This window comes from Haliotis cracherodii, unplaced genomic scaffold (assembly GCF_022045235.1).
Source record: "Haliotis cracherodii isolate W230 unplaced genomic scaffold, xgHalCrac1.p SCAF_8, whole genome shotgun sequence".
Lineage (NCBI taxonomy): Eukaryota > Metazoa > Mollusca > Gastropoda > Lepetellida > Haliotidae > Haliotis > Haliotis cracherodii.
In genome coordinates, this window is record NW_027266341.1 from 37779370 (window position 1) to 37801482 (window position 22113).

General features: G+C 41.6%; 1 protein-coding gene across 2 annotated transcripts in view; it reads left to right on the top strand.

The window, feature by feature from the left end:
- The window catches only part of LOC139450486 (uncharacterized), a 30415-nt gene that overhangs the window by 2678 nt on the left and 5624 nt on the right, over positions 1–22113 (top strand). The window contains exon 1 of one of the 2 annotated variants that reach the window (XM_071232199.1): positions 15397–15836. The exons of the other annotated variant lie outside the window; for it this stretch is intronic. Within the exon in view, the coding sequence (XP_071088300.1) occupies positions 15773–15836 (64 nt within the window). The 5' untranslated portion in view covers positions 15397–15772. Of the gene's footprint in view, positions 1–15396; positions 15837–22113 lie in introns of those variants that run through there. 2 annotated transcript variants of the gene reach the window in all.

Sequence of the window (22113 nt, forward strand, 5' to 3'; positions counted from 1 at the left end):
GAAAGTATAAAAACCTAGTTCTGAAATTATTTACACCATTTTTAAGTATACATTGTAATGTATTGAGCGTGGATATGCGTAAGGGTTGCCTAAATTGTAACGAAGTTAACACTAATCTAATACTTCATGATCATGACCATTAATCAGTGGTTATAGGTTTCCTGGATATGTTATTTTAAATAGTTCTTTAAATATGTGGATTCAGTTTGTATTGCATTTGTACACTGATCACAGATGTCAAGAAGACGTTAATATAGCGACAGGTTTATTTTGACATAATTCCATAGATTTGAAAAAGAAGGGTTTTTTTTACAATTTCAACACCAACAAAATTCAGCGATATATATGCACTGAGTATATATTGATGAACATATTCTTATCAGTTGGGCGAACTATAACCTGAAAACATTAAACATTTTGAGAACCAATATTATGGATGTCAACTTTTTAAGATTGTTGATAGGCACACAGTGTTTCAGAATGTCTCCTTCATCAGTGGAATAGTGCACTCGAGGAAAGGTAAAAAGAACACACTCTGAAACGCTATGTGCCTGTTAAAATAATTGTCATACATAAAACGTGATTCTTGTGTAACTATTTCTATATACCTGTCAAAGATTATTAAACATTATACAAACGACTTCAAGAAACTACATTATATTTGACAGTGAATATATTTACTTATTTTCTGTACATATTAACTCAGTGGATTAAGATACATACAACGAATCGGCATTGTCGCATAACGAGCTAAAAACGTAAACCTGAACTTAATACCACTCCTTGAAACATGGAATTACGCTTCGTTAATATCTTTTTTTCAAGACAAAAATCCTGAAACAATTGTCAAATGATATCGTTTTGCAAATACGGAAGATTTTCTTTATAAAATTGCACAAAATGGCAATTCTTCAAAAGTATATCACCAATCTCGAACTATTCTCTCCCTTGAACTATTCTCCGTATATCTTTTATGAACCATTCCTACTAGTATAACAGTAAAATATTCACGTAGTAATGTTAATTGACAAATATATTTATTTTATCTGTATCCCGGCTGTGTCCCATAGCAAGCACAAGTTAGAGGGTGCACTTTAGGCTCACCAGTTTTCTTGGTAGCGTATGTAAGTTGTATATCTGTCTAATCGATGATAACAATCGTATCCAGCTTGCCTGATAACAGCATCGTTCCAGGCAGAGCAAGGCACTGCTCGTGTAAGAGGCAGGCAGTATCGGTCCTTATCAAACTGGACCACTTCTGACCACGAGTGCAATGATAGCACACATACACAACTAGGCTGGAGTTTCATAAACATTTATAATTATTGCAAAACCTATATATGTTTACACATCACAACTCAAGTCGGAAATGTAATGCCATATAAAATGATATCATTGTCAAAATCATGTCGCTGTGTACATAATGTATTGCAAATAAGAGGCAAAACCAGAAGAAAGAACGCCCATTCGTATAATCTATGAGGCAGCCTTTCTTTAAAATAAAGCATTCTATGAAAAGAAATAGTGTGCATATAGAAATTAATGTGGACAACTGACATGTGCGGACTTTTCCTGTTTATGTGTTTCAGGAAAAGCATATTAGGTTTTCTGCAAGCCCAATTGTTTTGCTTGTATAGGCAAAAGCCTTTGACAATGTATTTATACATACAATTGATTTTAACCAGAGTGTTGTATATTCTTATTTATATCCTGACATGCAAAATGAAGCCCCTGCAGTATCAAGCAAGTGAAGTCCGACACATTCCGTATTAACGTACCGCTCGCTTTACTTTTTGTTTATTGTTGTTTCTATCTAATATTCATTTAAAAATCCTTTAAATTTAGTTGCTCTCGGATCAAATGTTAAAATGAAAACAAGACACGAATGAAGCGACGTTGGGTGAATATATATGGATGCACATGCTACCATATACAGTCGACTCATGTCTGATAGTACTACCTATATATAGCACCGCCGTATAAGATGGTGCTCAACGAACGGTTCCATCTTTCTGTATGCTTTGCATTTACATGTGATGCAATAACAAACGGCTCGATACTTCTATACTTCTGTTTTCATTCAATTTGTTTTCCTCAACAGATTCCTTTGTTTAAAACATGTTATATTCTTACGAATGTAATTACCATGACTGCTGAAGATCAAACTGCATTTGGTATTCTCGGTGAGGAAAGACATACAGGGGTACCTGTTGCATCACTGAGATGCCTTTGTCTCGGACTGGCAGCGTACTCAACAGTATAGAACGTACACGTAGCAATTCATACTAGATGTGGAAACATGTTATTATGTCACAGGCTGTTAATTGAATTACCTTTTAGAAATACGGCATGCCAAGTAACCATATCTTGCAGGTTCATAGTTATAGGCAGTGTTTGAGTCACATGATGTGTAAAGACAATTCGTGGCCCAACTATTCTGTACACGATCGATAGATGACACCGTTCAGACATCCCCTTAAACTTTGTATTATGATCCAATCCCAACTTCACTTTTTTAAAAGTAATATTGTTTAGGGTAATGTTATTTTCCCAATCTATGAACACGGCAAATGTATAATAATGTGTTTTTTTTGTTTGTTGTTGTTTTAGAACACTGTATCACCACGTGTTAACATAAAGCATGGAATGAACTAATACTTAATATTATGTAGCAGGAATATTGTTTGTTTGTGAGCATTATGTTAAAAAATGTGAATTCCTGATTCCAAATTAGCCAATAGTATTTCACAGGGCCTTGGTTTGGACTAGTAGACCATGTATGTCATTACAGGTACGTTCTTATTTTTGCTTTGCTATTGAATTAATGTAATTGGAGTTGAATTTCTTAAGTCTCTTTATTGCCTTTAGTATTTCGAACAAAATATGTTTTATCGGCACACGTCCGTTTCGGACTCAAAATACAACAAATACAACAAATTCTACATATAAACTAGATTTAAGTTACAGTTTACAGAGATCAGATTTCAAGCTGTTCTTACACCAATGTAATAACTTACGTTTTCACATTTTAGAAAATGCGTGTGAGTGAATGTTGTTTTACGCAATTGTTAGCACTACCAGGACATATCTTGTACAAATATGTCTTGATCATGCCAACCAGCGATAACAGCATGAGCAATGATCTGTTGGAATACGACACGCAGAGTACCCATTCGATACGATGCCGCACAGAGTAACCATCCAATCATTGTTGACTTTCTTCATTCCTTTACCAGCGCCACCAATCTCGACGTCACTGTTTTGTGTGTAAATGTTTAATATTCAATCTCAAAACAGCCATATCTCGTTTCATTTAGAGGCATCGTTACAGGTGTGCCAGACCAGCAATGACGTTCTTTTGATAGAGTATGGTTCTTCGCTTATCTTGCGTTGCGTAACCTTAACACATACGGACTGATTCTGTTCGCGATCTCATCTGAAGAACATTTGGGTTTGGGAATACCTTCTCACTTTCGTGGTAATGAACTTGATATTTTTGTACATACATATAAGACCCAAATTGGGAAGTCTGACCCTTTACACCTTGGTCGCAGCCGACTTGAACGAGTAATGGAATCACAGACTTCTTCTCAAAACTGAAACGCTCAAGCTATGTCGAATTAGTCCACACAGTTTATATCATTTGTGATAATGGTGCAAATGCAGGTGGTTGTGTTGTCTGTACTGATTGACAGTTATTATGCATTACCCATACATGCAAGACATTATTAATTGTGTGAGACTTATTTCCGAAAGACTTCACACAGTACACACATGCACTAATCGAATAGAGTAACATTGATTGTTTGTTGTTTAACGCCGCACTCAGCAATATTCCAGCTCTATGACGGCGGTCTGTAAATCATCGAGTCTGGACCAGACAATATAGTGATTGACATCATGAGCATCGATCCACGCAATTTGGATACGATGACATACATCAACCAAGTCAGCGAGACTGACCACCCGATCCCGTTAGTCGCCTCTTACGACAAGCATGGGTTGCTGAAGACCTATCCTCGTCCTGATCCTCACGGGTGTCATACACTAACAACCTGGTATTGAAGTATACATGTTCTCACGTAATGCACATCAATTCAATTCGATCAGGTCTACCAATGAAACGGTGTAAAAACGGTAACATGGATATAAACCGTTGTATATTTTATTAGTTGAATTTGTACACATGAATACCAGAATAGCTGAAATGAACATGGAGATCGCACACAAGCCGTTACTAGATGACCACGCATCCGGCAAAGAGACACTTGCATCTTTTTCGACACACCAGAGTGTTTGGTTGTCTCATGACGGACATAGATAGTACTTTTGTGTGCGAACTCTATTTCAGCTATAATGCGTATCTTATCGTATTATACTTTTACCGTAAGCATTCCGGGTCAGAATTCAACTCTAGAACATGTATGTTCTGACGTCGTAAAGGTTGCGTGGTCTGGCTGGGTCAGTTAGCAGATCGTTCGCCGAATGTGTGGGACGGTTTATCTGGCTCGGTCGGTTAGCAGATCGTTCGCCGACTGTGTGGGATGATGCTCATGCTTTCACTCACTGGTTTCCATGGACTAGGCTCGATTATTTACAGGTCGCTGTGATAAAGCTTTAATATTGCTGAAAGCAGCGTTAAAACATTCCTCTTCACTGTCTTTTACTTACTCGTGAACATCTAAGAACAGGAATTTCCAGGATAAGCGTGTTTCCATATATATATATATATATATATATATATATATATATATATATATATATATAGTGTGTGTGTGTGTGTGTGTGTGTGTGTGTGTGTGTGTGTACGCAATAACCCCAGTGCAATATGGTCAACAACAAGCGTTGCTATCGCGTTCTTAAATAGAGAGATCATTTACATACACATGTGTACTAGGTGGACTTGTCTCTAAATATAACACCACACTATGTTTTTGCATGTTAGAATATAGACCCAGGTGTGACTGGTGCATAGAGATGGGCACTCGAAATAACGGAAAGAGACTGTGATGGAAGGATACCCTGACCGTCGAGTGCTTACTTCACAAACACTTCAGATGTACCATGATCTACTGGGTCTGTTTTGAATGAAGGTTGCTTGGTTCACAGAAGACATGGTCAAACCTCGAATGGTATACGTTATGTGATCTCCATGTAGAAACGCACAAGCCAAATGTGCAAACGGAATTTACAAGGAGCAAGTCAAGGAGAATCATATATGATTGGAAACACAATTGTGTGTTATTTCCATTAAGAGTCCGCTGTTCAACTCAAAGGAAATGCATGGAAACAGATCGAGTTCATTAGTCTTTGGAAGATAACTTTAACAGAGTGAGTGAGTATGGTTTTACGCCGCTTTTAGCAATATTCCAGCAATATCACGGCGGGGTACACCAGAAATGGGCTTCACACATTGTACCCATGTCGGGAATCGAACCCGGGTCTTCGGCGTGACGAGCGAACGCTTTAACCACTAGGCTACCCGACCGCCCCTAACTTTAACAGATGTTCAACGAGGTAATAGTAGGCAATACGATATTTCTTTATCGATAATTCATTATATTGATACAAATTTGGATTAGGTTCTCAATTACATTAGTTATCCTCTTCAGACTATCTAATAAATGGCATTTGTCCACACGTTTGGTGTTAAATACTTTCACGTCCAATATGTATTCTGACAATGTAATGTTGTCACAAGTACACTGACATTTGCTAATTAATTTTAAAAGGGCGTTTCATTTGCTTTCCTCTGTTTGTGTGTCTAAAATGTACATTTATAGTTATTTCGTAACCGTGACATCTGAAAACAATGAGTGTACGTGAGAAATAGATTTTAAATGATCAATTTTACGCTGCTTTTCACAGTATTTCAATCATATCAATTCAGCCACTATTTGCGGAGAGAATCTTGTAACACGGCTCTTGGAGGTTTACCATTGTGGTGAAATCCTTGAGACAGTTTGGGTGCAGACAAGCCAATGTACTTACAGTGAATGAAACCCACCCTCAACGGATAGCTAAGAGCCACAGCCCAAAAAACAACTTATTCCTATCTACATGGAGTTCATTCATCACACAAAAAGATGCGGTGAGGTGAGGTGAAATGGGGTTTAACATTGCGTCCAAGATTATTGCACTTATGTAGCGACCTGCATGCACGTGTGTGTCTGCTTGTACTAGTCCGGGCTAATGCCGATTTTTATAGTGCTAGCCCACTGAGATACATTGCTGCAGTAAAACATGAGCACTCCACTCAGGCACAGTACACCGACTCCGAGCCGACCAGTCGCTATTTCAGCCCCATAATGCTGAGCCAGACAGGGTAACAACAAGTTTATTTGTTTGTTGTTTAACGCCGCACTCAGCAATATTCCAGCTATATGACGGCGGTAAGTAAATAATCGAGTCTGAACCACATAATCCAGTGATTAACAACATGCGCATCGATTCACGCAATTGGGATACGATGTCAGCGAGCCTCACCACCCGATCCCGTTAGTAGGCTCTTACTCTCACGACGAGCATAGTCGCCATTTTCGGCAAGCATGGGTTGCTGGAGACCTATTCTTTCCCGGATCTTCACGGGTTGGTAACAACAAGTACCATCTTTTAACGTATTTTGGCAGGACGCGGCCGGTTGTCGAGCCCCGGACCTTCCGCCCCCCGGGAGGACGCTCTACCAGTAGACCACGGAGACGCTCCACAAAGATGTGGACCACATATTATGATTGACGTGTATTGTTATTGAGTATCACTGACTGAGCATCTAGACAATAATGGTAGTTGTTTCTTATTCTAAACGAACAACATTTTCAAATTGAACACCAAAATCGTTTCACAAGTATGATTTCTATTCGTTCATGTACTTGTTTATAAGGTATTCATTGAGAACTGATTTCCCACGCACGGGACGAGCAGTTGTCTACCCGTTCAGGTGACACCTCCCATGTCTGTATACCAGGGTATCAGTTTACCGACCCCCTGTCCCCGGGGTCAAAAGACCATGACATGCCACTCTCCATTTAACAGCCTCGAGTCGCCACCCATTCACAACACCCCGGCACCGACAGTGACCAGTGTGCTTCTGAGTCATACATTAATAGCAGGGTCTTCCATGGGGAGGGTGCTTTCACGTGTCTTGTGACATCCGAGCTGATGTTTTGCTAAGGTATTTTGTCGGACTGTTTACGTTTCAAATTAATTCATGATATAATGGGAAGTCTGATTAATGTCGCTTCAACGGTGATTTGTTTTCTTGATCCGATGATAAGCCACGATAAGCAGGGGGCTGTTAGGACGCAATAATATGATAACCTACAGATAAAGAAAAATAGCGTCACACAACATTGACTCACCAATTGCAATTTGTCTCTATTTTAACTATTTTCATAAACTGTTACACGGGCTTTTCTTTACGACCAGACCCATGAAAATCCGTGGTAGAATAGGTCTTCAGCAACCTATGCTTGCTCAAATGGAGACTCTGCTTGTAAGAGGCGACTAACAGGATCGGGTGGTCAGGCTCGCTGTCTTGGTTTTGATGCATGTCATCGTATCCGAATTGCGTGGATCGAAGCTCATGATGTCAATCACTGGATTTTCTGGTCCTGGCTCGATTATTTACAGACCGCCGTCATATAGTTTGAATATTGCTGAGTGCGGCGTTAAACAACAGACAAAACAAAACAATCTTAAATACCAATTACATTACAGTTTTCGTGACAATATTGCCAGGAACACAGGTTCAGTTATTTTTGGGGGGAATTTTTATGATTCAATATTCAAGCTCAAACGAGTAAATCTTAACACGCTCGACCCCATCGACTTTAGTTTCATTTATGTAGTACAACAATGATTTTTTATAATATGATAAAATGGTCACTAAGATGACCTTGAGATCGAGTTATACAATCCACGCCGAAAAGACGGTCCGTTTACTGTGGCTCAAAGATACGAAGCCATTCGTCTGGGTATTGGCTACCAAATTGACGGGTTATTTGCTGACCGTTCAAAGTCGCGTCCAGTTACTAAACCCCTTGAGAGTTTGATCCCTTGGGCAAGATTTAGGGGAAGGCCTGTGGCATTGATCCGATCCGGTGATTAGTAACGGGTCTTAGAGTCAGGCAGTGTTACATCTGTCCACTTCAGGCTCCGATCCTTATCGACCTTGTCTTTCTAGATCCCTCCCTTGCATCAACAGGAACGTGCATTTTATCCGTAGTACGTAGATTAAAACACTGACAGACTGGGAGATACATGACCGTATTACACAGGAACTGAATGTAATGGGCATACGTACAGGTAACATGTAAAACACTGAGTCTTTTGAAACGGAAAACACGTCGTCGTAATTGTCGACCATGCTGCCGCGTATCATGGACGTTCCTCTGCCGTAATACCTGGATTAAAGCACCAGTATCGAAAGGACAGCTCTGATAGGTCACATGTGCCGGGCAGAATGTCCTTGTTAAGATTGACAGCCGGTAAAAAAAACCCACGCTAACCTAGAACACTGATATCTGGAATGGTGGTGAATAATTACATGGGACGGGCCTATTGTGGTGCAGGTTAGGACTAGTCCCACATTAATCTCAGCCAAGAACAAAGGCGTTCTATTAAGTAATATTACTGTCAGTTGAACTCTTCACGCCTTGAGCATTTCGATGTACTCCAGTCGCCACGTGTAACATGATATGTGCCTGGTAAATAGAGATAAAGATTGTGGTTTTGATTGGAAGAGTGAGTGAGAATGGTTTTACGCCGTCTTTAGCAATATCCCAGCAATATCACGGCGGTGGACACCAGATATGGGCTTCACACATTGTACCCATGTCGGAAATCGCACCCGGTCTTCAGCGTGGCGAGCGCAGCCTTAAATACTGGGCTACCCGACCGCCCCTTTGATTGGAAGAGAAAGACCCAGAACAACAACACTTATGTTGGAAACGTTAGTGTTGGAAAACTTATATTGCTCTTTGATTGGCTGCTACAGAAACCATGGGTGAATTTTACGACACGAATGATACCGAATACCAGCTTACCGAGAAGAACACCGTGCAGTGATACGGGATCTAATTGGTATTACCGTATTGGCTTGAAAAAACGCCGGGTAGGTTTTAAGCTCGGATTTCTCCCAATTATTATCTTTGCGATTACTTTGCGAGACAAATAAACATCAGGGCGTTTAATCGAGGAAGTACGGTCTACCGGAGACCCGAATTATTGATTATCATAAGGTTCACATTTCATACATAAACAGGGGGGATCCAAATAAAAAATCGTCCTCACAGTATTGCAGATGAAATCTCATACTCTATGTCACTGAACAAGTCAGTCTAGAGTGATCACTATATTTATTTGAAGAGAAACAGCGTGTGTACACGTATAATATGTGTATGCACTCAGGAACTAAGCAATTGAATGTACGGCGTCTGTTGTCGGCGTGTTTCACATCAGTTACCTACGTCCTTCCGTGGCGGTGTGAATTATCTGCTGTGGCCATGAATATATAACGCTGTTTAAGAATGACGAATGTCTTCGAGCATATGTCCTTTAAGTGGTTTATCGCCGGATTTGACAAGAGTACTTAACTAACAAACACGGGATGAAAAATATCCTATCCTGCTTTTAAGAGGTTATGCAAATATTTTTGTTTTATTTTTGCTGTTGAAAAACACGTAAGGCGGTGATGAGAAGTTTTTAAACAAACATTCGCCTTGTGGGAGAAGAAGGACTTTAATAGTGTGAAAAACAGAATGAGCAGTGCGAGGTGAGGCTATGCTATTCATATTATGGAACAGTTTTAAATTAAATTTTAGCCGTCAAAATGAGATCCAATTTGTATACGAGTTTCTGAATATCCTTTCAAGCACCGAGTACTACCACTGGGTCGCATGGAGTGCATGGCTGTACAATTACGACAGGTGAAAGATTATTATTAAAAAAAAGGAACAGGAATTTAATATGGATTATTCGTATAAAATGAATGGCGATGAATGCCCTTTAGAACTACGTGTTTTTTATATGTATCAATTGGAGCCTTGTATTTTGCTGAATTTCCTTTAAGTATTTTATGTTATTTGAATATTTTTAGATTATATCTTTGTTGTCATGTACTTTCTGTGGCTGCTGTATAATATTCTCTCCTTTCAGTTGTGTCAAATGTAAATGGTTTGACACCGCTGGAACATACAGTAGTTTTACTTATCAAGTCTGTCCCCTTCACTGTTGAGTAGGTCTAGTGTCGAGCACGGAATCGAATGAGAATCAAGCCATTTTATTATTATTTTTTTAATATATAATACTACTACTATTATTATTATTATTATTTTCAGATTAAAATAAATGAGTGCAACAAAGAGGGTTTGGGTTATCCTGGCACAGTCAGACTGAATATTATTATTATGGTTATTGTTGTTATTATATTCTGTAAGCCACTTACAACGGAGGTGTAAGTCGTGCTAGTCTCGGGATATTAGTACTGATCCAAGACCCTTCACAGTTTAGGACATTAAAGGCATATCATTGTCTGTTATAATTACCTTTATATGTTCAGACTATATTGCCCCCTTACATACAGCGGACAACACCCCCACGGGGAGTCGGCGTTAGAATGGGACCCAACAACTTACAATTATGCTTGTCGTAAGAGGCGCCTAAATGGGATGTCGTGGTGCTATCGTTATTTTTATCATAATATCTATCACAGGATTGTCTGCTCCAGGCTTGATTATTAACGGGGCGGTCGGGTAGCCTAGTGGTTAAAGCGTTCGCTCCTCACGCCGAAGACCCGGGTTCGATTCCCGACAAGGGTACAATGTGTGAAGCCCATTTCTGGTGTCCCCCGCCGTGCTATTGCTGGAATATTGCTAAAAGCGGCGTAAAACCATGCTCACTCACTTGATTATTAACAAGCTGTTGTCATGATGATGGGATATTGTTGAAAACAATATTGAATGACTAATTTCCAGATTAACGAATCATGTTAATGAAATAGTGTTCATTAAATGAAGGTTACCAACACCATTGGTTCGGAAGGCGGGTTTTCACTGTTTCCGGATAGACACCGTGACTTGACCAATTCGTCCACAGCTCACTTCCAACAAGTGTTTTCTGTAATCCTTTAAGAGGTTTACAAGTTTCGGAAAAAACGGACTTGGGATCGTGTCTGAATTTGTGTGTATTTTGAATAAGTCAGTCCCATCAGAATAAAAATTAATTTTAGCTAAAGATTAAAAACGAATCGAATTAATGCATATGATGTGTAACACAAGACAGTCCGTGTAATCTGTAGGATTGTGATAGTGTGTTGGGGTCCGTGGAGGGACGGGATGGCGGCGATGGGGGTGCTGGCACTGACTGTGTACCGCTGTAGAGTAGCGGTAATCATATCAGACAGGGCCGCCGGGCTGTAGGAGACACCTCCACGCACTGACTGATACATTGAATTATCTGATAACCATGACTGTATACTAGTTTGTGATTACTTACTGGGTTGCTATACATTCCGTTAATCAGTATACTCCCCATGACTGTATTCAGTAGTTAGGGGTGGATTCAGAAACATGTCCAAGCTATCGTTACATATCAAGTCCGTACATTCCAATTAGACCCGTGAAGATTCCGGGGTAGAATAGGTCTTCAGCAACCCATGCTTGCTGTAAGAGGTGACCCGTGAAGATTCCGGGATAGAATAGGTCTTCAGCAACCCATGCTTGCCGTAAAAGGTGACTATGCTTGTCGTAAAAGGCGACTAACGGGATCGGGTGGTCAGACTCGCTGACTTGGTTGATGCATGTCATCGATCCCAATTGCGTGGATCGATGCTCATGATATTAATCACTGGATTGTCTGGTCCAGTCTCGATTATTTACAGACCGGCGTCATATAGCTGGAATATTGCTGAGTGCGGCGTTAAACTACAAACCAATTCCAATTATCAGTGTATAAAGAAACTTATCAGTAAATGATTCAAGATATAAAAAAATGTTTACATGTTTGTTAGCTTTGGCCAAGGACGTCTGTTGAATTTGAATGTTCGTATAGTTAATAGCCGACTTACTTTTGTTTGATAATCAAACTTTTATTTTTTTTTGTTTATTAGTTCAAATGATTTTTTATTTGTTGGAATGTGTATATATGTCACATCATGGTGGACATGTAAAACGTACGACAAATAGATCCCTCTTAATTCCTCACTCCTATTAAAGCATCGAACAGTTTGAGTGTGTGCTATGTGTGCATCCTCCTCGATAATCCAGTGTGTTATATCTCCATTCTATTCTTTAGCAGAACAAAATCGAAGATGTACAGATGCATATGAATTGGACATTTACAGTTTCTAACCGAGATGAAGGGTGTGACTTAGCATCGGGGAAGGTCGGTTGAACCAATTTGGGGGCATCAGCTTGTTGTTTCCAAATAAACTTGCTTAATAGTAGAACTGGCTTACACAACTAGCCAGAGTATTCCGCGGATTCGAAATTCATCGTCACCTGTTTCTCATTTTTTTATAGACTTTTTTTTAATAATAATATTTTGTTCACCATTTTGTTTAAGCAACAGACCCACGCCACGTTGCAGAGTATACAATTAAACGAGTATGTTATCCTGTACGTAACCGATTCTCTTTCCACTTAAGTCTTACGATGTCGATTACGATGTTATTAGATCTTATGAACTCCGAGATAAGATAACAATTTCGTCTTTTCTCGCCAACTTATTTCGTCCAACTTTTACTTGTAAATTCCCAACGTCTACAATGTCGCAGCGGCAGAGCTTACCTATGGCTCACCGTGAGCCTAACGCCGCTACATACAGGTATCGCACGGTGTACGCCCTCGACGTGACATGGGCAGAGGGTGGTGTCAACGCCATCTCGGTAAGCCACATACCAGCATTATCCTTAGAGCAAAGGGATATTACCCAACCCGTGCCTGAAGGGCTCCATTTGCCACACCTTAGTACCCTAAATACCGCATCGCTATTCATAATGCGAGTTTCCATGTACCAATAGGTATCCTATGAATATTTCAAGGCTGGGTATGTGGGTTTAATCAGCGCAGAGGTATATCAGCTACCTCTCTGTTTACTCTGTGCAGACTGGAGGGATATTGTACACCGTCGTCGGAATCCGCGCCAGGACAATGCCGATGACGTGTCGGGTTCATAATTTCGACGGGTTATTGACCCTAAATCTGATCAGAAATGGTGTAATGTGATTAACAATTAGGAAGTCCTGATTTAATCACGCTCCTTAGACCAATAGTCAAAAAGCAATTATAAGCTGAAATAGACTATCAATGGCAAGATGGATTGCTTACATGTTATCTGTACGGTAAAAGCTGTTTTTTTCTGTACCATGTTCGACACCAAATCTGTCGCTGAGTTGACCGTAAGTCAAGGAAGCGCTCTTCCCAACTCTATTTAAGAAAGTACGTCCGTATGTTCAATGCAAACAATCGCAAGTTATAATGTGCTTAAGGTAAATACGAAGGTTGAATTACACACCTGTATATTAGGCTACAAAATCATTTGTGCACCAGCACATTGGTTTTAAAAGTGTGTCGGGATTGTGTTTGCTATCACAACAAAGGATCTCAAACTGTAATTTAATACTGAAGCACTTGACTTGATTATGATGACAGATACGTCTGTTCCGTACAACCTATTTAAAAAAGATACACATATTTGTGCCCAGTGAAGAGTTCCGTCGATACCCACTCTACATGATGTGTTTTAATGATAAATGCATTGCTAAGCGGGTCCTGATCAGTGATCCGTAAACACAAATATGACACTCAACTTCTGAAAATATGGCCCCCTGGTCTTAAAGTTCTCAATTCAGGCCTCACGTTTTCACAGGTAGTGGGTCACCTGACCATACGTATTAAATCCCACCTGAATATACCACACTGCAAGGAGTGGTCGCTTGTCCAGTCCATGCGAATTGGATAGATAAATAACCATATGTACCATTACATGTAACCGACTTTCAAACTCTTGCTAAATGCATCAAGTAGGATAGACCTGTACTTTACTGAACATACATGTGTCAGTGATGCGTGTAGGTAATATGCAACAACACTAAAGAACGTTATGATCTGTTGAATGTAATGCACTGATATCACATGTGATATATTGCCCGACAGTCCAAAGGTAGCTGTGATCTTGTCCAGAGTCGCCCGTGTTATCAACCTACTTGTCCTTGCCCTCCCTTGCCTCACCTTACGGACAGCAGTGAGTGAGTGAGTGAGTTTGATTTTACGCCGCTTTTAGCAATATTCCAGCAATATCACGGCGGGGCACACCAGAAATGGGCTTCACACATTGTACCCATGTCGGGAATCGAACCCGGGTCTTCGGCGTGAGGAGCGAACGCTTTAACCACTAGGCTACCCGACCGCCCTACGGACAGCAGAATAAGTGCGATATACATTTGTGATGTGTATGTTTGTTTGTTGTGTAACGTCGATCTCAGCAATATTCCAGCTATATAACTGCGGTCTGTAAATAATCGAGTCTGGACCAGGCCGTTCAGTGATTGACATCATGAGCATCGATCCACGCAGTTGGATTATGATGATATGCATCAACCAAGTCAGCGAGCCTGACCACCCGGTCCCGTAAGTCGCCTCTTACGACAAGCACAGTCGCCTCCTACGTCAAGCATGGGTTGCTGAAGACCAATTCTTCCCCAGATCTGACACGCAAGAAAACAAGTCTCCGGTTCTGCCCACCCGATTCCTTTAATCGCCTCTTACGACCAGCTTAGTTTGCTGGTGACGGGATTCCCCAGATGGGACTCCTTCGGGGTACCGTGCTGGTCAGATGATCGTACCGTGTTAACAAGGGCCGACTGTTGGATACGTTACAAGGGTCTGGAATTTGTAAAAAGATTATAAATTGTGACAGAAAACTTGAAAAACACAATTTTGCTAAGTTATATTTTCCAAACCAACATTGTTGCTGGATATACTGATGTCTTGAAATCGGTCCAAAAGAATCGACGGTATTGTCGTCGAACCGCCTAACAGGATGCATACCTTGTTAACGGTCAGTGAGTGAGCATGGTTTTACGCCGCTTTTAGCAATATTCCAGCAATATCACGGCGGGGGGACACCACAAATGGGCTTCACACATTGTACCCATGTCGGGAAACGAACCCGGGTCTTCAACGTGACGCGCGAACGCTGTAACCACTAGGCTACCCGACCGCCCCAACGGTTATTGAGACATCCCAGGTGACTAAATATGGGGTTATGATAGTCTGGTCGGCCGATATCACGTGGTTGAAGCAAGCTGTGGTTTCTCATACTATCACCTGAATGCAGATAAGACATTGTCGTCGCACTATCTATACACAACCATTCTACCTTACAGTTAACAGTGAACGTAGCAGCTGGCGGGACCACTGCAGTTGTCACCGAACAAACTCCGCCTTGTTCGAACCTTGTAAACCATCCTCATTGAGAGACAGCTTGACATCATCATCGGACAGTCTTGTATACACTAGTGCGGAATTTCTGCGTGGATATTCCAACTGCTAAAACCGCACCGGGTTTATTTAGAACTGGATCTATTTCAACAGATAGTTACAAGTTTAATTCGTGTAAGAAAAAAACACCTTTCATCTGTGCGCGTTTAGGATATATTCAATTATAAAGAGGTGAAAATTCTCAACTAAGACGAGGGGACGCAGTATTGGCAGGCAATCTGGAGAAGAGTTGTGAAATCGTGACCCACACTGAGATCTGATAGAGAAGAACCATGCGAGACCTTACCTATATGTGTGCCATGTTGATGGTGTGTATGGCTTCGCCGACGCCAATACGTAAGTTTGACACGGCTGTGCTGATTACGCTCAGGTAAACGTGTTGACACGGCTATTACACCCAGTAGTCTCTGTTTAGTTATGCTGCCTCCTACCCATCGTATTTACTTTGTGAATTTTGCCTACTTGGCATATTTGAAATGATAGACGGTATGGATATCGACAATGCTGGGTTACCGTTTTGATTTTGTGTATGAAGACTGCTTGTTTTGGTGCATTTGACACGTTCTAAAATTGGACAACTTCACGTAATTCCGCGACAAATGGGGTCGGCAAATCCATTAGCTACTTGTCACGCACACGTTTTCGTCCTTTTAATCAATATATATCACTTTAGTAGACACACATCGGGTATATGAGACACATTGTTTAACTGTCCTTGGACGACATTTTATATATATATATATATACACACACAGGGTTCACTCCAGGCATTTACTGACATGGGCCCTTTATCTGAAAAATTCAAATATTCCACCCACACTTGCCATTACAACGCAATTTTAAATGCCACATTGTCTTTGAAAACGAGCGCCTTATTTCAATTCAGGGGCTAAAAGCAGAGTAAAAGTATTTATGTCATGTTTGGTACGTCCAATCTCTGAACAAACATGAAACGGAGGCGAGTCGTGAGTTTGAAACCACGTTTATCGATTTACCAGAAATATCACAATGGGACACCAATAATGGGCCTCACACATTTGGGGAATTGAACCCGTCCCTTCGTCCCCCTGACAGAAGTGAAGTCATCCTAGAGTTCGTTGGGATTTGTGGCGCTGACTATTAGACCAGTGTACTTCATTTCACACATGTGGCAAGAACAGCCCAACTTTTGGAAATGGTCGATGAAAGCAGTGCACACATAAACTAGTGGTTAGTGGCCTTTTTTGCCTCTTAAGAATCCGGGGTCGATTCCACTTTGGTACAGTGTTTATATCCCAGTCTTGCGTGGATCATGCTTTTAGTCACTGGTTTGCCTGGTCCAGACGCTGTTATTTACAGGCGGTTATTTGAGTAAGTACAATACTTGACCTGACTTGTGAATTATCGATGCTCATGTCATAAAAAACCTGTTTTGAATGACACAGACCGCAGTAACATACTTGGGATTGTTACTGACTGCGACGTTAAATATCATTCTTTCAGTCACTCCCTCGTTTACTCACTTGTACACGCCGAGGACCAGGGTTCGATTCCCGACATGGGTACAATGTGTGAAGCCCATTTGTAGTGTCCCCCGCCTTGATAATGCTGGAATATTGCTAAGGGCGGCCTAAAGCCAAACTCACTCACTCACTTACTCACTTGTATACCCCGACATTGCCGATGTCGTATTAACACCCAGCGCACTCAATTGCCCTCATAGACACCAATTTAGAAAGTCAGATACTGGCGTTCCCTCACCATATGGTCCGGGATATGTGATCTACCGCAAGGTGGTTTTCTTCATGGGGTAGTATTTCCTTGTTAATTGTCCCGTTATCTACGTCAGGTGTTCTCAACATTAGGGTACTATAGATAGTTATTATGATGCAATCAATGCTTTTATCATATTGGCTTCCTTTTCTATGACTAAACTAGAAAGGATGGTTCATGAAATACCTTCTATTGTAAATGAATTCATACATAGTATACTTTAAAACGCACTATGGGAACATATGCATTATTTTGCATATCTCCCGATCTGCGGGAACAATGGGATCCTGTCACCTATTGGTTCACGGGTAACGTGGATGTGAAGGGCCATTTGATACGCATTACAACTCAAGAGTCTTGATAATGAACGCCGTCACCACTTGCTGTTGTACTGGGGTTTTCATGTAATGCTTTTTAGTGTGTAATTTACTGACGTTTAGAGTGGATGACAAATGGCCTCTAATGCGGCTTGCGTTTTTACATCTGACCACACACTCACGCACCTGCTCTGTATACCTGACTACTTTCACAAGAGTTGGACAAGCTCAGTTTGTGCTTTCATCGACACTCCCTAGTACATAATTATATATCAAAGAACTCCATCACACGTAATATGTACCTCAGTTTTGGTATATGTTTGTACAAGGACTCACTGGTTGTGTTGCATCCTAAAGGTGCCATGTCCATAGTGTCTTAACCAGTGATTTTCGGTCACGACTTATATGCAACATTTCAATAGCATAAAACTCCATTTATTGATATTGTAAGGAAGCATTATTATCAATTTCCAGCGATGACCACGATAATGTAAACATACCTTCTGCCGTCGTTATTCTCTCACACAGCCAGCGTAAGTAAGAAACTATTCTATTCCTATACCACATATGAGATGAACAACAGGCGCGTTTATGCATCTTCCCGAAGCAAGGGAGTTCTTTGACTATTAAAGTCCGGTTTCCACACTTGCCGAACTAGGCTGGAATTATGGAGTTATTTTTTGGGTGGACTAACGAGTCTTTGCATAGTCCAATAAAAATCACGTAACGAAATCGACATCAGGTTCGTCAACTCCCGTGCAGATTTCGGTCGATTGCAGGATTTGTAAGACATGTATACCGCCAACTCGGCGTCAACAGCTATTTACCAAATCCATGTTTTTAATCAAGGTGCTCACGTGATTAGATGTACTTCGAGAATTAAGACTCGCTTTATTACAATATAGGTGATACGAGAGATGGAATCTGATTGGTCAGTAGGCGGGATATAGAAGGGACAAAACTGGTAATAACCACTAGTGACGCTTCAATCGAGCCTGGTTGGTTGGTTTGTTGTTTAACGCCGCATTCAGCAACATTCAAGCTATATAACGGCGGTCTGTAAATAATCGAGTCTGGACACCACTGATGGACATCATGAGCATCGATCAACGCAATTGGGATCGATAACACGCATCAACCAAGTCAGCGAGCCTGACCACCCGATCCCGTTAGTCGCCTCTGACGACAAGCGTAGACGCCTTTTACGGCAAGCATGGGTTGCTGAAGATCTATTCTACTCCGGATCTTCACGGGTCAATCGAGCCTGGAAATTCCATCCTAGTTCGGCAAGGGTGGAAACTGGACTCTTACTGTCAGTTAACCCCCTTGCCTCGGGAAGATGCTCTAATGGGGATATGGTGCGATGGGGAAGTCCAGTAATTACAGCGTTTGTTCGTCACTGAACGTGATTTCTGCTATCCCCGCCATGATATTGCTGGAATGTTGCTAAAATCGGCGTGAATCCATACACACTCTCACACTCACTTCGACAAATTTTGATGAGAATTGGTTGTAAAATCAAATCACACAGACCGAGTTTTGCGAGCATCGTCATGTACTCTATACTGAAAGGCTTTGTGTGCCAGGAGAAAGTGCAAGTTCTTTCACACTCGTCACCTGCAGACACATTTTTCTTTCTAGGTGTTTACAGCGTTATTTGTGGATTTGTAGGAAGTCTTTGAAGAACAAAAACAAAATACATCACGAACACAATCAGAGACACGGGCCAAACAAGCGTCTCATCAACGCAACATGCTGCTCTATTTTGGGGGGACAGGGACGGAGGTAGACACTTCCGTACACACATCACATTCCGGGCATGCTGGCAGCTCCTCCGATCAAAGTGCGTCAATTCTAGATTGTTGCAACAGTTAAAACACCGTTAGAGCACTGAAAGACAATGTTTGCTTCACTCCTAACTTATAACTAACCAATTTGTGGTATGTATATATTTACATCAGTAACAAAGTTCCATCTTGTTTTCGTGAGACATACGTACACAAGCTCTCTTTCTGACGGTTGAAATATCCGGAGTGATATTTGTTTGTGAAAGATATCACATATCAAGTATGTCTGTTGTTCGTTCCACATACGAGTTTACTCGACCGGCGCCTGATTTGTATCGTTTGAAAAATTCAAAAGCTATTACACATTTATAAGTGTGTACTTATTTCTAACAAAGTTAAAGACATATTACTTTTATGATCCCAATTATATTTTGTTGCGTTCCGAAGCTTGACTTTCCAAACGTGTCACACGTTGTAGAAGTATCTATAGTGGCCGAACTCTAGGCTATTCTATAGTGGGTACTAAATTGCACTGCGGCATGCGGGTTCGAATCCTTGGGGCAGAGCATTGATATATATTCGGGTTTCAGTCCCGGGGACAGAGCAATGTCATATTAGCGGGTTCGAGTCCTGAGACAGAATTTATATATATTCGGGTTTCAGTCCCGGGGACAGAGCATTGACATATTAGCGGTTTCGAGTCCCGAGACAGAATTGCTAAATATTCGGGTTTTGGTCCCGGGGACAGAGCAATGACATATTAGCGGTTTCGAGTCCTGAGACAGAATTTATATATTTTCGGGTTTCAGTCCCGGGGACAGAGCAATGACATAATAGCGGTTTCGAGTCCTGAGACAGAATTGCTATATATTCGGGTTTCAGTCCCGGGGACAGAGCATTGACATATTAGCGGTTTCGAGTCCTGAGACAGAATTGCTAAATATTCGGGTTTTGGTCCCGGGGACAGAGCAATGACATATTAGCGGTTTCGAGTCCTGAGACAGAATTTATATATTTTCGGGTTTCAGTCCCGGGGACAGAGCAATGACATAATAGCGGTTTCGAGTCCTGAGACAGAATTGCTATATATTCGGGTTTCGGTCCAGGGGACAGAGCAATGATATATTAGCGGTTTCGAGTCCTGAGACAGAATTGCTATATATTCGGATTTCAGTCCCGGGGACAGAGCAATGATATATTAGCGGTTTCGAGTCCTGAGACAGAATTGCAGAATTCAGAGCATATGCGTGATCGATCCCTGCGAACAGTCCATGGCTTCATATTCGGGTTCCAGTACCGGCAATGATATATTTGCGGGTTCGAGGCCGGAGACAGAATCGCTATAATATTCGAGTTCGAGTCTCAGGGGCAGGGCATTTCTATATATACAGAAAGTGAGTGAGTGAGTTGGGTTTAACGCCGCTTTTAACATTATTCCAGTTATATCACGGCGTGTCAGCTTAATGTGGGAGGAAAGCCCAAAGTGACGCAGGTCTTAGACGTTTACCACTTCGGTGAAACCCACGAGCACGGGTATGGTGCTGACAAACCTAGAAACATAATCAGGGTGAACCGGGATTCGAACCCACAATCATAGGTTTCTGGCGTGTCCAGGGGACGCAACTCTGCACAGCGAATCGCCGCGCCTTAGACGACTGGGCCACCCGTGTCCCATATATATACAGAGACAGCAGATTAATGTATCGTTGGAAGTGACAGTATGGGGCAGGGTATTCTATATATACAAATACAGCAAATTAATCTACTGTTGGAAGTGACTGAGTATGTTTTTTCAGCGCTTTGAGTAATATCCCAACAACATCACGTCGGGGACACACCAGAAATGGGCTTCACTCATTGTACCCATGTGAAGAATCGCCCCCAACATGGGTTAATAATAGATTGTTTAAAGCCACTCAGGGGAAGGAACAATGCACGTCTCAGCAGTGACTGGATCAAAATCTTATATCATTTTAGACAAGCAGGGAAAACGTTTTACTTCATTTAACAGTTTAAACGTCGGTCGTTATTTTTTAGGAAGTAGCGCAGTCTGTTAACGTGATAGTGTCTCGAGGTGGTTAGGGACATATGTTTCGTGTGAATCATTTTGTGTCTTGTCGGAATTGAAATGTCCAGGGCATTTCCGCTGAGGAAGGAATGCCGGAGTGACTGCAACATGCGTCGTTGCTTCTGGACTCTGCACAGCTGTGTTGGCCGTCCATTGCGGCCAACCGGAGACAGTGCAGAGAAGTCCGCAAAGGTCACTTAACACGGCCCTGTCAAGTCCTAGTAGCACAGACTTGTGTCACGCCGTGACCTTGACGTTACCTTGGCGTGACGTCACACCGTCTGTTCGTCGCTGATGCTAATACATCGTGACTGACGGGATTACAAACTCTCCAACAACAAACCCCCAAATGAGTTACGTGCTGTCAATTTTAACAAGCCAGTTAAGACAACATTTTGCCACTTTCTCCCCTCGTGGCGCTTGTCGTTGGTTCTTCCCATCGCGATTTCGTGTTTGCGTAGTGTGGTCGTTATGTATTTACTCAGACACCTGCTGGAGACATGACCTTCGACCCTGCATACATCTCTCACCCTGGCGGAGCTTGCCGCCAGCAGCAGTTGTAACGCTGGACAATTCAAGTGCAGTATTACGGAGAGGGGTTGTGGCGCACCCGGGTAGTTACCAATAATGTTCAATGGCGATGCGGTACATGTATTACCGCTGATGCAAGGGCGGGTATTGGGCGATAC